We start from the raw sequence: 19504 nt of genomic DNA, 5'->3' as shown, positions 1-19504 counted from the left end.
CTTCCGAGACCATCGTCTCAGGCATCTAGGTGTCTTCCTATGACCCTAATCCTGCTACACTGTCGTCCGTTGAAGGAAGCCAAACGTAAGAATTCGTTTAGATCGTGAATCGAATGTTTCGCAACATCCCCCGATTCTTACGATAAAAAATGAACGCACATCGTTGTACAAGCGTCTTTAACATAATCCGATATAAAGATATTCGAAATCTCGAACTCTCAAAGTTTCGAATTAGGCAAGCATTAGCGTCCTTGGGAGAGCGATCTATGACGAGTAGAGCAGCTCGGAGATGTCTTATAGCGTTTACACAACGTGAAATTCGAACGCTCGAGGCACTTTTCTAAACCACGGCCGAAATCAATCAGGAATAATCGTGGAACGGTGACGCAGTCGGATGTAAAATTCATAATCCTGTCCTGTTTTAATTAAACTCGTAGCTTTCACGCGGTAAGAAAGTTATTGAACGATAACAGGTAAAATTCGACGAATTTCGTAGTCGCGATTGGAGCGAACTTTCTTCCACGCAAGGTAGAAAACGGACGAAGAAATTGTTCGAGAGTAAATTGCACTCGGTTCCCCGATGCTCTTGGAAGGAACATATGCCGATGACAACGACACGTTCGTTCGCCTTCGATCGGAACAGAAAGGCAGGCAATGGATGAAGATTGAAAGCGAGAGAAGAAGAAGAAGGAATGAAAAAAGGACTTGGAAAGTGCAAGGAAGGTCAGCAGCTGACCTTTCAGAGACTCGTCGAGTGGTCTTTCTTTTCCTTTTGATCGTCGATTATGACCTCCCCTCTTCACCGCAGAAGGTAACCTTCTGGTTCACGAGTTTCGCGTGTTTTCAACGTATTTCGGATCGATGATCCCATTTTACGACCTCGCATTTGCATTCCTCGTCTCTCCTAATAACGTTCCGGCAACATTCCACGGCTCTCGTGAAAATTTTTGCGATTTACGATCGATCTTCTGCCAGTTGAAAACGGCTGAAAAGAAAGCAACGAACCTGGCGATGATCGTCGCGATGCTGCATACGGATCTAAAAGCGAAATAGGCGAAGTGCACGCAACGACCCATTATTTTCGACCAGTCGTGGGTCCTTGGGAGTCTCGATGGTGATCAGAGACAGCAAAGAAGATTTAATTAAGAACAGGGCTGTGGTATTAGATTCCTGGTAAACAGAGCGAGAGTCCGGTTCCTCGGAGCGAATTCCATGGAAAGTAAAAGTGATCGAGCTACGCTGGATTTATCTACCAACGACAGATCGACTAGGTTTTACTTTCGACTACGTGTATCACAGAGATGCGAAGGAATTTATATAATGGTTTATGGAAACTGATCAATTATACCGTGGATTTCGAAAAGCCATCGACAGATCGTTTAAAAATGAACTGAGCTCGATCCAACTTTTATTACCGTTCATTTCAACAGTCGATTAGCATTTGAAGTCGATCGACGTTAAACCGTTGCCATTCTTTTTCAAGATTACTCATAATTGAATCTTGCCCAGCGATCCTTATTTCTTTATCCGGTTCGTTAACTCTGCATCTCAGGAGCTGAAGCGGCTACCTAAAGGAGAATTAAGAAGAAGAGGAATGCAAGATCGAGGATCGTTAAGGCTATTGGAAGGTATGGTAGCCCTCGGTTACAATGACGCACGAATCATCCTGTTCACCTTTGCAACTGGTTCACCGCTACCGGTACTAGATTCTGGATCTTCAAGGTTACGTTAAAATTAACCGTCTTTCCCTTTGCTCTTTTCGTCCCTGCGTGTCTGGAATATCCAAAGATCTCGGGGTCTTTCTCATTCTTCCTCTTTGTTTCCTTCGAGATTTAACGTCGTTGATACCTGTTTTTTCCCAACGTGCTTGCTTTTCTAAACTCAGACCCTGGGATTCCTCGACAGTCGGCTAAAGCATTCCTTTCGCTCTTTCTTTTGCTCATCAACGATACCGAACCCGAATTACCAACTTTCCTTCCAAATCTAAACCCACGATTCCTTATACATCGTCGATTAGGAAAGGTGTTGGCGAGGCATCGAGTCATCAGAAGCGGTTAACGGTATTAAAGCGGAGGATGAAGTCATCGGGATCGTCAGGACGTCAACGAGCCGTTCAAATGTCACAGGAACTCGAAGCGTGTCTAGCCGCGGTCGTACGAATCGAATGTAAATAAGTTCGATGCTTCGTCGCGAGTACAACCGGACGATCGGTACTGGTCGAAGCAATTTTGGTGGTGCGTAACGCACAACCTCGATAGTTACGGGAGCGAATTTACAACAAAAAATAAGTCAAAGATATAGAATGACGTTTTTCAAATATGCCATATTAAATATTCGCCTGGTATTCTACTCAAAATGATCTATTATACTCTTATACTCGTAAGCTCTTTAGAAGGAATGAAATCAATGTTCGATAAATTAAAACTGCAATTTAGTTGGGAAAGTAGAATTGCGTATCTGTTTCATCGTGTAATCTTAATTATCCGATATAACGGAGAAAATTGAACAGAGGCAATAATTCACAGCAAAGAACACGTAGAATGCGCATCGACACACCCGACCGCCATTCAAGGTCGATTTTCTCGAAAACGAGGTGTCGCGTGAGAAAACGTCATTCTATATTTTCAACTTATTTTTTTTTTGACATAGATTCAAACCCCGGTTGATTGGGTCGGGTTCGACAGATCCGAATCGACGGAACTTTTGGTTCGAGTTAACGCATCGTTGTCCTTCCTGCATCGATAATTCGTGTACGCTGCTTTCACGGCGAGTAACGGTCTTTCTTCTCGCATGGGAAGTCGAAAGTAACTGGTTGACATTTCCTGATAAATCCGATCAAAAATTGCCTACGATTCGCAAAGTTCGAGTTCAGACGGTTACATTGCCACCCCAGGCGTTCGAATCTCCAGGGTGGCAATGGCACGCGGCCATCTTGGGACTCCCATAGCCTATGTCTAAATAACAAAACTGCGCTTTCTTTACCGAATGTTTTCAGGCTGAAATATGATCGCTATTCCTCTAAGTCGCGCAGCGACAACCGATACCGGTAATCAGTAAAAAGCTTCCGCGACAGGTTCCCCGATCGAAATCACCGAAAGTGCGGCGACGCGTTCCGTTCCGGTTACGAAACTCTCCGAAAGGAATTGGTGGATCGAGCAGGTGGTTTTCGCGCATTGCGCGCCACGGTATCGTTCGCAGTCGAGCCGCAACAATTTCCCATGCGAGCCTCCCGATCTCGTAGAAAGTTATTTGACATTTAGAAGGGCCCGTGGGGAATTTTCGACCCCCCCACCCGCGCTTATGCCAGCGCACGATTATACTTATCTGCCATCGCGATCCTGCTCTCCTCGTGGCATCTCGGTTCTCCGATTCTCGGGATCCGCCGAGACGAAGAAGAGTGTTCCCACACCACGCCATACGCACGCTATGACGAGAGCTAGCAAAAAGGAAAAAGCGGAAGGGACGCGAATCCCGTCGACTGCGGGCAAGGAATGCGCGATCGACGATCGTTAGCCTACCCAGCCTCTCCACCAGCGATACTAATTGTTCTATCGCAAGGAACGGCGTTACGACGTAACGTTAACGTAACGCGCTCGCCGGCCGAAACGTACGAGAAAGTGGTCGCGGAACGGTGTTCTCTCTTCGTGCTTTCTCTTCACGCACGTTACGTAACGAGGAGTGGCTCCTTGGGTGTCACGGCCCTGCTCTATTTGCCGGACGACGCGTCCCGACGTCGCTTTATCCCCGAGGTCTCTGTAACAAAATCGGAATCTCCGCGGACCGATCGCAGGTGCACTGCTCGCTCGATCGCGAACGCGCACCTTCGCTGGTCTCCCGTTCACCGATCGATCGATCCATCCGTTTTGCTTCTCTTTCCATCTTTGCTACTCCGGGTTCTAGTCCAGCCGACAAAGAAGCTCCTGATAACAGTTGGTTGCTAGCTACAGGATCATTGAACGTTCAAAGGGAATCCGTGACGAGTTATGCAAACTCGTTGAAAGTAAAAGTTGTAGAAATCGATCCGATCTGATCTGATCGGCCAACAGTTTTTCCAGCGATTGTTTAACGCTACGATGGTTAAGGTTGCTACTAACCGACTCGCAAAGGTCCCAAGGCCTACGCGTGTACGGAATGATCGAAATTGCACGGGATCAGTCTGCACGAGCTAGAGTCGTGGCCAGACGATCGAAACGGTAGGGAAATTTTTCGGTTTCTGAGAACGATAGAAACGGACTGTCATTCGAATACGAATACGGTTCGCAGACAGCTCGAGTAACGAATTATTAATGCGTCGCATCGCTTTTCCGTTACAGGAGAACCGAACGGTGTCGCTGCTACTTTGCCTAAGCATTCTACTCGCGACGATTCACAACGGTGAGTATTTCATAACGGAACTTGGACGAAAAGAAACTTCGACGATCGAAGTGCACGATGTTTCGTGCCGGATGGCCGATCGTGAGACCTCACGGTGACGCGGCGGAAACGAAACTTTGACTTGTTCCTGGGAAAATAAAAAGATGAGGCGCGTCAGCAAGGTTACAACGGCGAATGGCCCATTTACTCTGTGACCGAGTCTCTGATCTCTCTCCCGGTAATTTCTCTAGCATAGCACGTGGAGACCAGTGCACGCGCGGATGCAGTTTCACTGGACTCGCCATATCTCGACCAGTGAAACGTGTGCACCTCGGAGAAAACGGTCGCAGCAAAAACGAGCCCGTTCGAGGTGTAGCCGGTACACGAGTGGGGAGAAAAAAGACGTCGAATATACATTGTAAACGTAAAACAGTCAGGGTATTTAAAAGGCGATCGTTTTCCCGCCAAGTTTCTGTCTCGAGTCTCGTAATCGATACCGTAATCGTTTCCAGATTTAAGAGAACTCTTATAATTGACGCAATAGCTGGTTCGACTGAAGGGAGAGATCGCGATCGCGTAGGTACAGCAACGAGCAAAGCTGGAGGGAAATCATACGATAACATATTCTTGTAAACTCTTTTAGTCATTATAATGTAAGTAGTATACTCTTCGTTCGAAGTGAAATCACCTGGCTTTAACTTTCATGAGATTTTGGAAAACTGAAGGCTCGAGCGTGAATACCCCGAGGAACAATTTTTAAGGAAACCAGTAGCGTTTGAATTTTCATAATTTCGCCAGTGAAAGGCAGTCTTTATTTTCTATTGTAGAAACGTCTGAATAGAAATTCGATCTAGGGATATGAAAGTACAGGCTTCGAGCCCTCGAATGCTTCTGAACGATTCCTCTTCGCGAAGTTACAGCTCGTTCAAAAGATAGTAGATTCCCAATTGTAGATTCAGTTTTGCTCATCGCTGTAAAAATCTCGGTCCAGTTTCTCGTGCGATGGGATCATCAACCACGCGAACCACGCAAAATCGCAGACTTCTTCGGGTAATTGCTCGCAAAGTCGACGATCGGCATATCCTTCACTTATTCCCAGGGAACACTGCAAACACGTGCGAAACTATGCGTCAAAGGCATCGATGATCGCTCGGGAACGAAGAGGTCTGAAAAAAGGAAAAGTGTGAGCGACGTGGTCTGTAGAGACAGAGGACTCGTTCGTTATGAACGCGGTTAGAATGCCAGATTTGCGGCTAACACCGCGTGCCTCTTACCGATATTATCTCCTGTATTATGCACCGTGCTTAACAACGTTACCTCCTTTGCAACGTTCATATAACTGCAGATAGAGAAACTATCGTGCGTGTGAAACGACACAAAGTCTCGCATGCCTTTTATATCGCTGTCTAGTTCTTGGCCTCAGTTCGATTATCCTCATCCTGTCCGCTGCAATGCAAACCCGATTGGCGCGAATCATGGAAAAAGGCCGCGTGGAAATTGCGTCAAGCCCGAGCTTTTACCTCGTATCGCTCTCGTGAAAAACGAAAACGAAATGGAACTTTCTAGTTCGCCAGGTGGAATTCGAAGGAAACCTTCGAAATGCACTCCGACGCGATATTTCGAGGGAATAAACTGGTTCGAGCATTGCTCTGTTTGTTCTCATACGTGGCACGATAAAATCATCGACCTGGCGAGCGTCTGTCCCACGTGGGTGATCAGGGTCAGGAACGATCTTGATTCTAGACTCGATTTTTACATTCTCTCGTGCGAGCAGTGAAAGCATCGAGGATAAGTGCCTGATCGAAAGCGAGCACTGTCCATGATTCTCCAAGGTGACTGCGAATCGAATTATCAATGAAGGAAACGTGTGAAAATAAAAGAGAAAACGTGGATACCTCGTTAATTGTCTGTCTGCTTATAATTGCAAATCGCGATCGAGACGCTATCATGATCGCTGTGTTTTAACATCTTCCGTTCCGAGAACAGGTGTTTGCAAACACCTGGGAATAACTTGCACTTTCCTTCTCGTTAAACGAATGGTAAGCGATAGGGGATGCAGTTGCCATGGGGGTTCTTCGAGATCCTATGAAAGAAAATATTTTATTTATAGAATTTATGCAAATTTTGCGCGGGTCAAGGTACGTTAAATATAATTTTAGTCTAATACGTGTGTCATCGATCTATATGGGGTCTGGTATGAAAATCTTACGATGATTCGTTATCGCGATATAATTAATGCGCGTGGATATTCGCTGCACGATCGGTACGCGACTAGTAGATCCGTTTCTCGTTCGACAAATGAAAGTTCAATCGCGACACGGTTTCTCCGTAACACGGTTTCTCTGTGTCGGCCATTCGTGCTTCTCGCGATGCATGTGTTACGTTCGCATTCACGCGAAATACCATTGAAAGAGCGACTTGTCCTATACAGGTAATGCCGAACGAAAGATCGTATGCTACTATACAAGCTGGTCGATCTATCGACCAGGTACAGCCAAGTTTTCGCCGCAAAACATCAATCCGTATTTATGCACCCACTTGATCTACGCTTTCGGCGGATTCACCAAGGACAACGCTCTGAAACCTTTCGACAAGTACCAGGACATTGAGAAAGGTATGACGAAGCATGAGAGAGAAGGGGATGGCAACGAGCCAGATTTGCGAAAAAATCGCATCGATTAACCTTGCGCGGTTTTTACAGGTGGATATGCCAAGTTCAACGGCTTGAAAACGTACAACAAGAACTTGAAAACCTTGTTGGCTATCGGAGGTTGGAACGAAGGTTCCAGTAGGTTCTCTCCGATGTTTGCCGACCCTGACAGGAGACGGGAGTTCGTCAAGAACACCATAAAGTTTCTGCGAAAGAACCACTTCGACGGCCTCGATCTTGACTGGGAATATCCAGCCTCTAGAGAAGGCGGCAAGCCTCGGGATAAAGACAATTATGCCAGCTTAGTGCAGGTATCGTGGCAGATAAATATCACCCCGATTCAAATCGAGCTATCGTACATTCTTAATCACCGCGAACAAATCGGTTGTAAAGGAACTCAGGGAGGAATTTGAAAGGGAGTCTTCAAAAACCGGAAGACCGAGGCTTTTGGTATCGTTGGCCATGCCAGCTGGTATCGAGCATATCGAGAAAGGCTACGACATTCCTAGATTAAACGAATATTTGGATTTCATCAATCTTCTCTCGTACGACTATCATTCGTCTTACGATCCAGCCGTCAATCATCACGCACCTCTGTACCCTCTCGAGGAAGATAACGAGTACAGCTACGACACCGAATTAACGATTGTAAGGACATCGGTTCCTGGACATCGGTGATGAACTTATAAAACGTTAATCTCGGCAACTTTCCAGGATTATACCGTGAACTACCTGTTAAAAAACGGCGCCACCCCGGAGAAGTTAGTTCTAGGAATTCCAACGTATGGCCGGACCTATACCCTTTTCAATCAGGATGCCACTGATCTAGGATCGCCAGCGGACGGTCCAGGGACCAAGGGTGACGCGACTGGCGAGAAAGGCTATCTTGCTTATTACGAGGTTAGTTTTTGCTATTCGCCATCTCGGTGATGGAAAAACAGATGATACTATATCGTTTTCATAGATCTGCGAGAACCTGGAACAGTCGGACGATTGGGAAGTGGTACAACCAAATCCAAAAGCGATGGGTCCCTATGCGTACAAGGGAGACCAATGGGTAGGTTACGACGACGTAGAGATGGTCAGATTGAAAGCCAAGTACGCGAATGAAAAGAAACTAGGAGGAATTATGTTTTGGACGATCGATAACGATGACTTCCGGGGAAAATGTCACGGTCGTCCCTATCCCCTGATCGAAACTGCCAAAGAGACTCTCTTGACAGACAGCAGCACGTACGTACGCAGTTGCTGATTTACGATACAGGTATTAAATATATCAAAATCCAAGGTTCTTTGTTCTCGAATTAGGAATGCTGTTCAAAAATCGAAGGCAACGGATAGCCGTAAGAAAATTCGAGTGCATGGAGCTCAGAGCAATACCGTGGCGAGAAGAACTGGTTCGAATGTCAGGCGAAGCACCACGACTGCGGCCCCTGTCTCGAAGAACCGAATTTCCTCCTCTAGACCCAAGTATCGGACAATTTCACGGTCCAGAGCCAGCGAGGAAGACGAGGAGGATGAACAAATCGACAGGCAATTTTACGATTCGTCTTCTAACGAGGAAGAAAATTCTGAGAGAGGCAACGTGGTCAGAAGTATAAACGAAAACGAGAGGACAAGGAACAGGAACAAAAGTAGACCGAAAGGTCGATCAAGTTCCAATCGGAATCGTAGGAAGCCAATTCGCCGCAAGGAACAAACCAACGATGATTCGAAGGAAGAATCACTGAGTAATAGATTAACCACTCCGGAACCTCCGACAACGCCTGATCCCGGCACAGGTAAGTTAAGAGTTAAAAGCGTAAAAAAATAGTAATCTTGCTCCCTCGACAGATTTCAAGTGCGAGGATGAAGGATTTTTCCCGCACCCTCGTGACTGCAAGAAATACTTCTGGTGTTTGGAGAGTGGTCCAGGTGGTCTCGGTGTGGTGGCTCATCAGTTCACATGCCCTTCTGGTAATCTAATTGCAATTGCTACGAGCAGTTTCGAGAGGTTTCAATCGTTCTAAAAATTCTTATCCTCGTGTGACACAGGACTGGTGTTCAACAAGGCAGCCGATTCCTGTGACTATCCGCGCAACGTTGCGTGTCCGAAATCGAAACCTTCGCAGTCGACCGTGTCCACGACCAGAGCGCCGATAACAGCTGCGACCAGTCGCACGACTTATCTCTACAGTACCACACGTAGATCGACCTCCGAGAAATTGAATACGGAGGAAGATTACGAGTACTACGACGAGGACGATGAAGAGGACGAAGAAGAGGAGAAGGAAGAAAAGGAGAAGCCTAAGGTGACTAGTACTCCGAAGACACTTTTATATAAAACGATCACCAGAAACAAGTCTAGCACTACTACGACCACGGAGGCACCCTCCACCACCTCAAAGACTGATAAACACGTTGCTCAGAAGGAAATTGATATCGCGGACGAAGAGGACCCTAAAGTTATCAAAGAACTGATAATGCTGATCAAGAAAGCAGGCGGTATAGAGCAACTGGAGAAGCAATTGTTGCTTCAAAACAAAAGTCCTAACAATACGGCAAGTTCTGGCAGCGAAAATGCTACTCCAGCTACGATAAGTCGTACCTTGTACGAACGCGTATTGAATCGTCAAGCCGGTAAAATTGCAAACAGGCAACGTACACCTACGAATGCGAACGGGCCGGGAAAAGCACAATTCGAAGGACTGGATGAAGTTCCAGAGGTGAAAGGTCTGAGACGCTCGCAGAAGCCGCAGTACGTTACCATCGAGAGATCAAAGTACGAAGAACAGCATTCCATGATGTCTCCATCATCGTGTAAAGTCTTAACGTTGACGGTGTTTTATCTTTGACAGACCTTCCACGAAGGAGCCGCCAACTGAGGACGAAGACGTTGACGAAGAAGATGTTGACGAGGACAACACAGACGTGGCTTCTTCCGAGGAGCAAACGATCAGCAATCCCTTTTTAACTAGTTCGACGCAGAGAGCAACGCCTAATTATATCAACATCAGACGTCCGCGCCCTTCGACGTCAAGGTAAGTGCAAAAGAACGCGTAGAAGAAGAACGTTGCCTTTTAATCGTCGCGATGAAAATCCCTCAGAAACGAGAACGACGCGAAGGAGAAAAACAAGGACGAGGAGGAAGAGGGGCCAATTCGACGTCGTCGTCCTGGCGTGTCTTCGAAGTAAGTTGGCAATGATAAGAAATAAAAAACGGAAATGAAATGAAAGAAATTTTGAAAAGTTAATGATTATTTCTTCGATTATAGAAATACCGAAACGAGTTCCGAAAATACCAAAGATCAGGAATCACGTTCGGCCACGAACGAGGAAAACTCGCAAACAACAAAATCCAGGTTTCTATCTTTCCAACTGTGCGTGTACGACGAAACAGCTCGTGTTACTCGATAAATTAATCGTCATTCCTAAATGTCCTAGATATGTCAGCGTTCAAAGATTCAGGAGCACGACGCCACAGTCAACAGAGGCTGTTTCGGAAGTTGCATCCACTAGTCAAAGCCCAATCACGGAATCAGTCGTTTCAAGTGAGCCGCCAAAAATCGATCAGCAGGTGGATACCACTACGACGACTGCTGTGATAAATATTCAACCTTCGATCGGCTTATCTTCGACACCAAACGATATCCTTATTGACCCGGAAACGGAAAAACCGATTTCAACCACTACTCCAGAGGCAAGCTCGACTACCGAGTCCGTGAGACTAGTCGAGGATTCGGCAACGGAGATCCTTTTAACCACGGCGCCAGCAAGCTCGTCCACGTTGTCGTCTCCAAATACAAGGATCAGCACTGCAACGGTATCTCAGCCACGACCATTTGGCTTTAACCGAAGAAATAGGCCTTCCACCGAGCCTACGACCACTCCACTTCCATCATCCAACGATCAGACGAGGTTCAAGGTGAGTATATCCTCGCGAAACCACACGCGCTCGTCCCCTTTGGTAGGACGAGGTCGATTAAGACCGAAGCAGGAGAACGCTGGTCGAAACGAGCCGATTAACGAGAACGAGCAAATCGAAAGCTCTCGCAACGTCGTCGAAGAGACACCCCGTAGTCGTGGAAGGTCAAGAGGCAGAGGAGTGAGCAGATACACGCCACCTACCTTCAGAGGCAAAACCGAAGATCCGTCTGATTCCGTGGTGAGAGAACGCACGCGAACTAAGGAAAATCCTACTAGTACGACTATCAACTCGGACCCTCCTAGGAGAAGATTCCGGCGACCGACTTCTAGATCAACCGAGTCCACTAAAGTTAACGAACTCGAGGACAGTCCCATCGTTAGGATCGCTCAAAGCTATCCCAGGAGAAGCTTGTCTTCGAGATCGGGAAATGTGGTTAAGGACGAGGTAGACAACGAAAAAATCACGAATATAAAGGTATTCAAAAAACCAGTTTCTGTAAACAGAGACATCTACGCCAGGACTAAGTACACGAGGAAGAGAAACAACGTGGAAACCGGTGAACGGAAAAAAGACACAGATGCTTCCGAAGAAAAATCCAGCGAGATTACAAGTACTCTGTCGTATTCTTCTACATCCGCTTCAACGGCAGATTTATTCGCTAACCGTTCTCTCAACGACACTGCAGCCACGACTGTAATTACAACCGAAAGACCGATCGTGAATTCCATAGACGAGGTCGACCAAAATTCGCCACAAATGACGACAACCCCAAGAGCACAGGAAACTACGGTCAGTTTAGACATCGAGACGAACACGGTTGAAACTGCTCGTACTACGGAATCGGTAGTGGAGAACGAAGTAGTCGCGGTAACAGATAATAACGAAAGCGATGGTAGGGAAGGACTTGACGAGGATCTCACAACGACCAGCAGCAGTATCAAAATCGAGAACATTGATCCGGACGTGATTAAGATTGTATTTCCTATGAATAGTACCGAAGCTAATATCGAGGGGAATGTAAACGCTGTTCCGAAAAGAAGGAAGGTTGTTTTAAGAAGAAGGCCAGTTTCAACGAGCACAACCGCGGCGCGAGAAGAGGAAGTAGAAAATAAACCGGTTCCTCGTAGAAGGAAGGTGATCAAGCGCCTTCGACCGGTTCAAAATACAGCGTCTACCGTAGAAGATTCATCCGCGGAAAAAGATCAAATTTTACTGAGATTTGAGTCCACGACTGCTAAAGAAGACTCAACAGATACGGTGGCTGCTGAGATATCAGACGCCTCGACGGAAAGTTTCAGTTCAGCTATGACAGAAACTGTCGCAGGAACAACTGACTTCGATGCAACCAATGGTTTCACAGAGGTAACACTAGAGACCACTCCGACTGCCGAGACTATGATCGATGATTCGGGTTTCTCTAATTCCGATATTATCACGATGGCCTCAACGATAATCGATAATATTACAGCGATCGCAACAGAGTCGACGACAAAGGAGGAGGAATCATTAACAGAATTGGGTACAACGGAATCAACAACTTCGAATTTTTTGATCAACTTAACGGAAACGGACGACATCCTCGGTGAAACGTTGCCACTTCGTAGCGACCTGGACACTTCGCCAACTAATTCATACGACTCTGTTTCACAATCAACTGTATCTTCGTTCCAGCCTAATCGTAGGTTAGAGGTGTACAACAGAACATATTATCTGGACTCAAGATACGTGAGGAAGAAATTTGTACGTAGACGACCAATCGGTTCTCCTCCTACTGAGAATACAACCAATAATCGACATCCGATCACGCTAACTTCGACCGACGTGTCTTCATCGAACGAGAGAGGTGACCTGGAGGTTCTGTCGAAACGCAGGAAGAGTTTATTCGTTCGACGCAGACCAGTTTCTTCAACGACCACGAGAACAACGCGATTGATCGAACAGGATTTAATCACCGACGATAAATTCGACGACGAAGAAGATTTGCGATTGGAGGGACAAAACGAATCCGAGAACGCCACTCTGAGAATCAATCGAGCTCACGATGAAACTCTCTATCCTGCTGCTCTGTCCAATGGGAAAGAATCGGAAGAATTCTGGAACCATTACACTACTTCATCGAACAATGGAAAACACCTGTATTCGGTGACTCCGCAAAGAGGTATAACACTCTATGAGACTTCTGCAAAGGACGTGGAGACTGCTTTGTTTGAGAATGAAGAAACTCATCGATCTTCTAGTAATCTGTCACCAGAAATTGGTCCTCGGTATAGAGTGCCAGCTTCCCTAAAGAAAACTGTGAGTACCCAAGGCCTTTATTATCTCGATTCATCATCGGAGGACTCGGAAGAAACGAGCAATTTGAGGACTAAGTATCAGAACTTTCGTCAACCGAGAACTCGTTATAAATATCACGAGATAACGAGGAATCGCGGTGAAGCGAAGGAAGAATCGGTCCCGGATGCCACTCAGTCGCCCAGTTTCGACTCTTCCACTCACGTGAGGACGCGTTTCTACGCGAAACGTCCAGTTTCCAGCACGGAACCACCGGTCACGGAGACCCTGATTCCAGCGAAGAAATTCGATTATGCAGCAGATGCTTACAGAAGGCAGCAATCTCGACGAACAACTCCTCGCATGCAAGGCGAGGACTCGACTACCTTGACAAGCTTGAACGAAGAACGTGCAGAAGTTCAGAATTTAGTAGATGGAGATTATGTAACTACTCCTTCTCCGCAGCCATTGGTAACGAGGCTTGTGACATCCGTCGAGGAATCGGCCACTACGGAAAGACAAAAGATTCTGATAAAAACCAAATACTCTTCGTTGACATCGACCACAAAGATTCCTTTGCAAACCACAGTTGCCCGACTGGACTACCCTTCTACCACAGTTTCACCGATCTCTGGCACGCTGGAAAGATCTACAGATTCTTCCGATGAAGCGAACGAGGACGAATCGATCAATGAGATTCGTCAGGCCCAAGTTGAAAGGTCTACCTTGCCGATAGAGGGTGAATTTCTCTATCAAGCACGATTCACCACGGAATCCCACGAATCGTCTACAATTGAGATCGAGTCTGTGTTTAGTAACTTGATCGGGAGCAGGGACTCCACCAAGTGATATCACATCTTTCCGAATCGTTCATCGTCATGATCAATACTGTACATAGACATGATTATTCTTATCGTATATATCATCAAAAATTTACAAGATACTTAATGACTTATAAGCCGAATAGATAGGTAGAATAAAAATGATCGAGTCTTGTGGTAATCCGAGGTATGGAAAGAAAGATGCGAAGGGAAAAAGATACCGAAACAATATAAACCAATAAAATATCACAACTGACAACCAGAAAATCAGCATGTCGAGCGTTGTATCGATACGAATGTATCGTCTGCTTCCTTTACTTTCTCTCTCCATCTCTTTTTCTTTTAGGACGAAGAGAGACTGCTAAGAAAGCTGTCAAGCAATGATAGAGATCGAAGAAAAAGGTTTCGGAACATCGTCATTAAGCGTGCTACCCTCTTCTGATTTTCAGGTCGCCAGCTCGGAAGTTAATAGATTACCAACCCTCAAGGAACTAATTGGTTATCAAACGAACAATTACACCAGCAGTCCGTCACCCATATTCTTGAGTTTGTTTCCTCTTAAAACGAAGAACAAAGAGGTTTTATCGCGTGAAAAAGACGCGAATTCGATTCTCGAGGAAACTACAGTTCGAGAGGATATAATATCGAATGATACAGAATCGAAATCCTGGATGACAAACAAACACGATAAAAAAGAAGAGAGGAGTAACACGGTTCAGAACGATTTAGATTTATCCATAGACGATATAGACGCCTATTACGTTGATGACAATAGCGCGGTTGACGATGACGATACTTCGTTGACTAATAAGAAGAGGATAGATCGCGAAGGTCCGTTGACGACTACCCTGAAACCTACTACCATGCGTGGTATTCCTTTAGTGAATTTACTAAAGAGCAAGGTACCGCGTGGATTTTACGTGACTAGAAGCGAAACGGAACATCCGATATCAGAGAAACTGGAGGATGAAGCGTTAACCACTGAGTTTACAACTCCGTTGATAGAAAGAAACTATAATGTCCCTGATAAAATTGAACGACCCGACATGGATAGAAAAATGGACTCTGATCTTCAAGATGATGATGAAGAAAATTCCAAGTCTTCGACCGAAGTCACTTTGAATTCCTATTTGTCTAAAAATAATAATGGAGACGTGGTCAGAATCAAGGATGAAGTCGATAGCGCAACTTCTTTGATGGATCAAGAGCATACAGAGAAATACATACCAACTACACCTGATGTATCGTCAATAGTTGATTTCACAGAGATCGAAAACTTGGAAAAAGACATAACATCTTCGGCTTCTTCAGCTATTACTATTCCAATTCATCCGACACCTATTACATCTACTCCTTCGTCTCCTACTGAACCAGAGCCTTCGATAGTTTCTAAATCTATCGATACTATGACCGAAACGTCTTTAACTAATAATAATAATAATACAAATGACAATAGCATCGTTACAGATGAGACCACTTCGATTTCTGTGACTGAAGTACAATCGAATGTCGTGTCCAGGACAAGCGTATCGGAACCTGTAACAGAAGCAGAATTGTATTCAGAGAACAGAACATATGCCGCAGATTTGGAAAATGGTTATTCAACGAACGGAAAGATCGGTAAAACGTACACTGATGAAGATGGGAAAAACTCTACGAGAAATAACGAAGATTCCAAGTTGACTTCGTCGTTGACAACCACGACGTTTTCTTCCACTAGTGTTGCAGAACTTGTTGAAGCACCGACTACTCGAACCGAGAGAACACTGAACAAATCTAACCTTCGTCGACAAAAAACTAGATTTAATCCCAGTTACGAATTTGGACGTAAGTCTGGAAATCGTCATTACGTAAGTCCAGCAGCAAAGGAAGGTCAAGAAGATTCGATAGAAGAAGTAAGAACACAATACCCTCGACGTAGGATTATTAATTATAGAAAATCTCAACGCAGGCGTGTCGTTACTACTAGAACTACGAATAACTCACTCGTCTATGAGACAACTACTCGTGCGACTAATTCCGGTGACGACGTTAAGGTAGTAGAGAATCCAGCTAAGAAGCAATTGGACAAACAAATTGAGGCAACAGGTTACGTAAAAAAGACAAAAGCAAATAATCGCGTAAGAAATCTAAATGACCGAGAGAGATCGTATAAAGAAGAGACAAGCGTGGGAAAGAAGCTTATGCCAAAGACATATCAGACAGGAAACAAGGCTGTCTTCAAAGAGGAACATCTTCGGATCGAGGAGAATATCGATCGATTCGAACCCGAGGTCAGTTTAGACTTTAAATTTGCTACACTTGTGACTCGATGACATAAAAAAGAAGTATAACAATTTCTTAATAATATACAATGCTAACTCAGATGCTATCGCTCGCTCTCTCTCTCTCTCCCTCTCTTTACACTTAACTAAACGAAGTGGGATTCGCAATATTCATGAATTACCAGTAAAAACATCAAAACGATCCGTCCTCGTTTTAGTTTACTGTTCGAACGAGAAAAAGAAGGCAAAGCTACACCGTCGATGATATTCCTTAAAAAATATAACCAAGTACAAGTCGATCGCCTTTCATTTCATGCCTAACGAAAAAAAGGATTCTATTCTTCTGTGACAACGATTAACGAAAAAATTGTATAACAAGAAGAAAAGTATGATCGAAAGTGACCATTATCTATGGAGGAAATTCATCGGGAATCTTTTCTGCCGCCATGCGTTCTTATCTTTATCTACCGCTGATTTATCTATTAACACATATTTTCTTCTACGAGGCGCGTGTCGCACGTTTTAAGACGCCTGCGCTACGCTTACTTGATTTCATCTTACGATATATTTTAACCCTTTGTGATTTGTTCATTTTGATACATATATTCACCGTAAACTTGACACTACTGAAACTATGTCTGTAATCTTTATTCATCGATGCTTATACAGTAAAATGTCAACAGTGCAAAGGGTTAATGCTTAGCTACGAAATTCAGCAATTTAACAAAAGAATGGAGTGCCATAGTTATTTTCCGCGCTTACTCTTCAATTATTCTTTTCTCCCTTTCTCTTGTGTATCGATTCACAGCGCTTTCTATCTCGAACGATTATTATTTGAAATAAAACAGTCACAATGTCAATCGGTATAAGCCACGTATTATAAGAAACATATAACAAATTCGAGTAAAGCTTTGAACCTGGATTATTTACGTCATAATATCCAACGTAGTTTCTATAAATATCCCTATAAAAGAATGTACGCCTTAGTAACATTTGATTAATCAATTATAAAAGCGTCATCGGTGAATTCGTTTTTGACATTCAATATACAATGTTTCAAAACCTAAATTTTCATCGTTAATTTATACCAATTGACAGTCAACTGATATTTTTATTGACCAATCACAAAATTGCATTCACCATACCGGCGAATAGACTCGAAATACAATCTGCGTATGATCTACGAACAGGTGAATTCCTCGAAGAATACAGTAACAACTCGTACACCAGGAAATTTGCCGTCAACCAGGTTGAGGAAACCCTCTACGTTCAATTCGACGTCATTGCAAAGCAAAACTGCAAACACATTCGCGAACCATCGAAAAACTCATCTGACCGACGGAAAGTTTCAGACTCATGTTAACGAAACACTCGGTAAGTGACGATACGACAATGTAAAACGTGCATATAACGATATTCTACAACTCGAAATCTCATATCTCGATCGCGTTATATCCCGTCAACTACTATGACGCAGCATGACGAGCCGGGGCACCGAGCTGCCTCCCATTACAGGCAACTACGCAGTACAATTTGCGCGAAACGTTTCAAATTCAAATTTCTTCTAATCGATGGACGAATAAAATACAAATTTATGGAAATAGTTGTTGAAGCAATATATAAGAACATTTCTATGTTGTTTTAGATGCCATGGATGAAAGAACAGAGACACCGAAACCTGAAAAAGATATTGATCAAAGTAGTAGGGCACAAGAAATCGCGGTGACTTTGGCGGATCCACCGTCTCCGCAATCATCAGCCACCGGTACACTCAACTTGTTAAATCCTCCACCACCAGATTTCTTAATCTCTCTAAACTAAAATATTAGGATGCATATTTCACTTTTGTTCATGAATCACTTGGGACATAATTTCTCATCGCACCGCAATCTTCGACTTATATTTTCTCATGCTCTTCCTGGTGAATCAATCGATGTGACACCGAAACTCTCATTTACTGACTTCTAATTTGTATAATTTTCCCATTCTGATATTCAAACATTATGAAACCTTCGAGAAACTACCAAGTTACTACCAAGAACTAATCACATTTTATTTTTCTCAAGAAGGTACTTCATTATTGGGGTTCTAGTGGAAGCTAATCAACATTTTTTTGACAACTCTACCTTGTCGACTTTCATAATCGTTCACCTGTTTTGCTAATCTTTTTTATCTTTACTATGCATCTCTACACTATAATTGCAATCATGTTCTTCGCCTCTTTCACTACCGTCTGTATCAACGCGCAATACGAATACTAATGCAATTATAACTTTTACGCACATTGATTCTCTTTCCTTCTTTGTCTGCATCCTATACGTCTGCAGACATATTTCGTTCTTCACGCTGGATATATCATATGCGTGCTGATGCATCCTTTATGTTCTTCTACGGGTGTTAACGGGATTCTTCTAGTCGCTTTTGTTGAAGATCGTATAACTAATCGAGTTACACAATCAGGTCGACCACTGTTAAGGAACGCCCTGAGGCGCAAAATAAGCACTACGGTTGCACCTAGAACAGACGCAACAACAAGCAGGGCTACTCTCAGGTTCACTCCGACTCACAGAGGTCGACAGAAGGCGAAGACGAAGGATAAAACTCAACAAAACGTGACGACAAGACCTATACGACCGCCAGTTATCGATTACGATTATTACGAGGACGAGGAGGAACCGGTGATTGGAAAATCCAACTTCAACGGAAAACTCTTTCTCACGAACAAAGGAACTATCCGATGTCTGGATCAAGGCAACTTCCCTCATCCAGATTCTTGTAAAAAATTTATTACTTGCGCAAAAATGGTGAACGGCTTGGTAATTGGGGCCGAGTACACTTGCCCCGATAAGTTATCCTTTGATCCGGTCGGTGGTATTTGCAACTGGTCAGCCGGACTTGGCTGCAAGGAGTAATTTCTTCCAAAGTATGTGTTGAACGTTATCTTGAAAATTACGTAAAAATATTAAGTGTTCAGTGAAACTGATAAATCAGGCACAAGATAACTTTTATCACAAGATCAAAATCAATTAATTGACGAATCTGAAAGATTCATTTTAATCTTTACAAACGCATGTAGCCATAACTAACGGAAACGAAGCGTGGTGATATTATCGTTAAAAATTTGTCTGTAAATATTATAGTTATTGTATATACATAGGTTCAGCTTACGTTACTTTATATATATATATATATATATATATATATATATTTATATTTATATTTATAAAATAATTTTTGT

The 19504-nt window shown here is 44.1% G+C and overlaps 1 protein-coding gene across 1 annotated transcript in view; it reads left to right on the top strand.

The window, feature by feature from the left end:
• LOC108554119 (uncharacterized) overlaps nucleotides 1–19426 on the top strand; it is a 20929-nt gene extending 1503 nt beyond the window's left edge. The window contains exons 3-20 of the mRNA XM_017909284.1: nucleotides 4314–4374; nucleotides 6785–6967; nucleotides 7055–7314; nucleotides 7397–7651; nucleotides 7718–7903; nucleotides 7968–8236; nucleotides 8312–8784; nucleotides 8837–8959; nucleotides 9038–9764; nucleotides 9841–10023; nucleotides 10090–10173; nucleotides 10273–10344; nucleotides 10427–10907; nucleotides 14452–16009; nucleotides 16091–16275; nucleotides 17457–17640; nucleotides 17912–18031; nucleotides 18727–19426. Coding sequence (XP_017764773.1) covers nucleotides 4314–4374; nucleotides 6785–6967; nucleotides 7055–7314; nucleotides 7397–7651; nucleotides 7718–7903; nucleotides 7968–8236; nucleotides 8312–8784; nucleotides 8837–8959; nucleotides 9038–9764; nucleotides 9841–10023; nucleotides 10090–10173; nucleotides 10273–10344; nucleotides 10427–10907; nucleotides 14452–16009; nucleotides 16091–16275; nucleotides 17457–17640; nucleotides 17912–18031; nucleotides 18727–19178 — 5856 coding nt within the window. The 3' untranslated portion in view covers nucleotides 19179–19426. The remainder of the gene's footprint in view (nucleotides 1–4313; nucleotides 4375–6784; nucleotides 6968–7054; nucleotides 7315–7396; nucleotides 7652–7717; nucleotides 7904–7967; nucleotides 8237–8311; nucleotides 8785–8836; nucleotides 8960–9037; nucleotides 9765–9840; nucleotides 10024–10089; nucleotides 10174–10272; nucleotides 10345–10426; nucleotides 10908–14451; nucleotides 16010–16090; nucleotides 16276–17456; nucleotides 17641–17911; nucleotides 18032–18726) is intronic.
• The last annotated feature ends 78 nt before the right edge of the window (nucleotides 19427–19504 follow it).

This window comes from Eufriesea mexicana, unplaced genomic scaffold (genome assembly GCF_001483705.2).
Source record: "Eufriesea mexicana isolate 0111107269 unplaced genomic scaffold, ASM148370v2 scaffold16945, whole genome shotgun sequence".
NCBI lineage: Eukaryota > Metazoa > Arthropoda > Insecta > Hymenoptera > Apidae > Eufriesea > Eufriesea mexicana.
The sequence above is the reverse complement of the archived record's forward strand: the minus strand, read 5'-3'. Positions and strand labels throughout refer to the sequence as shown.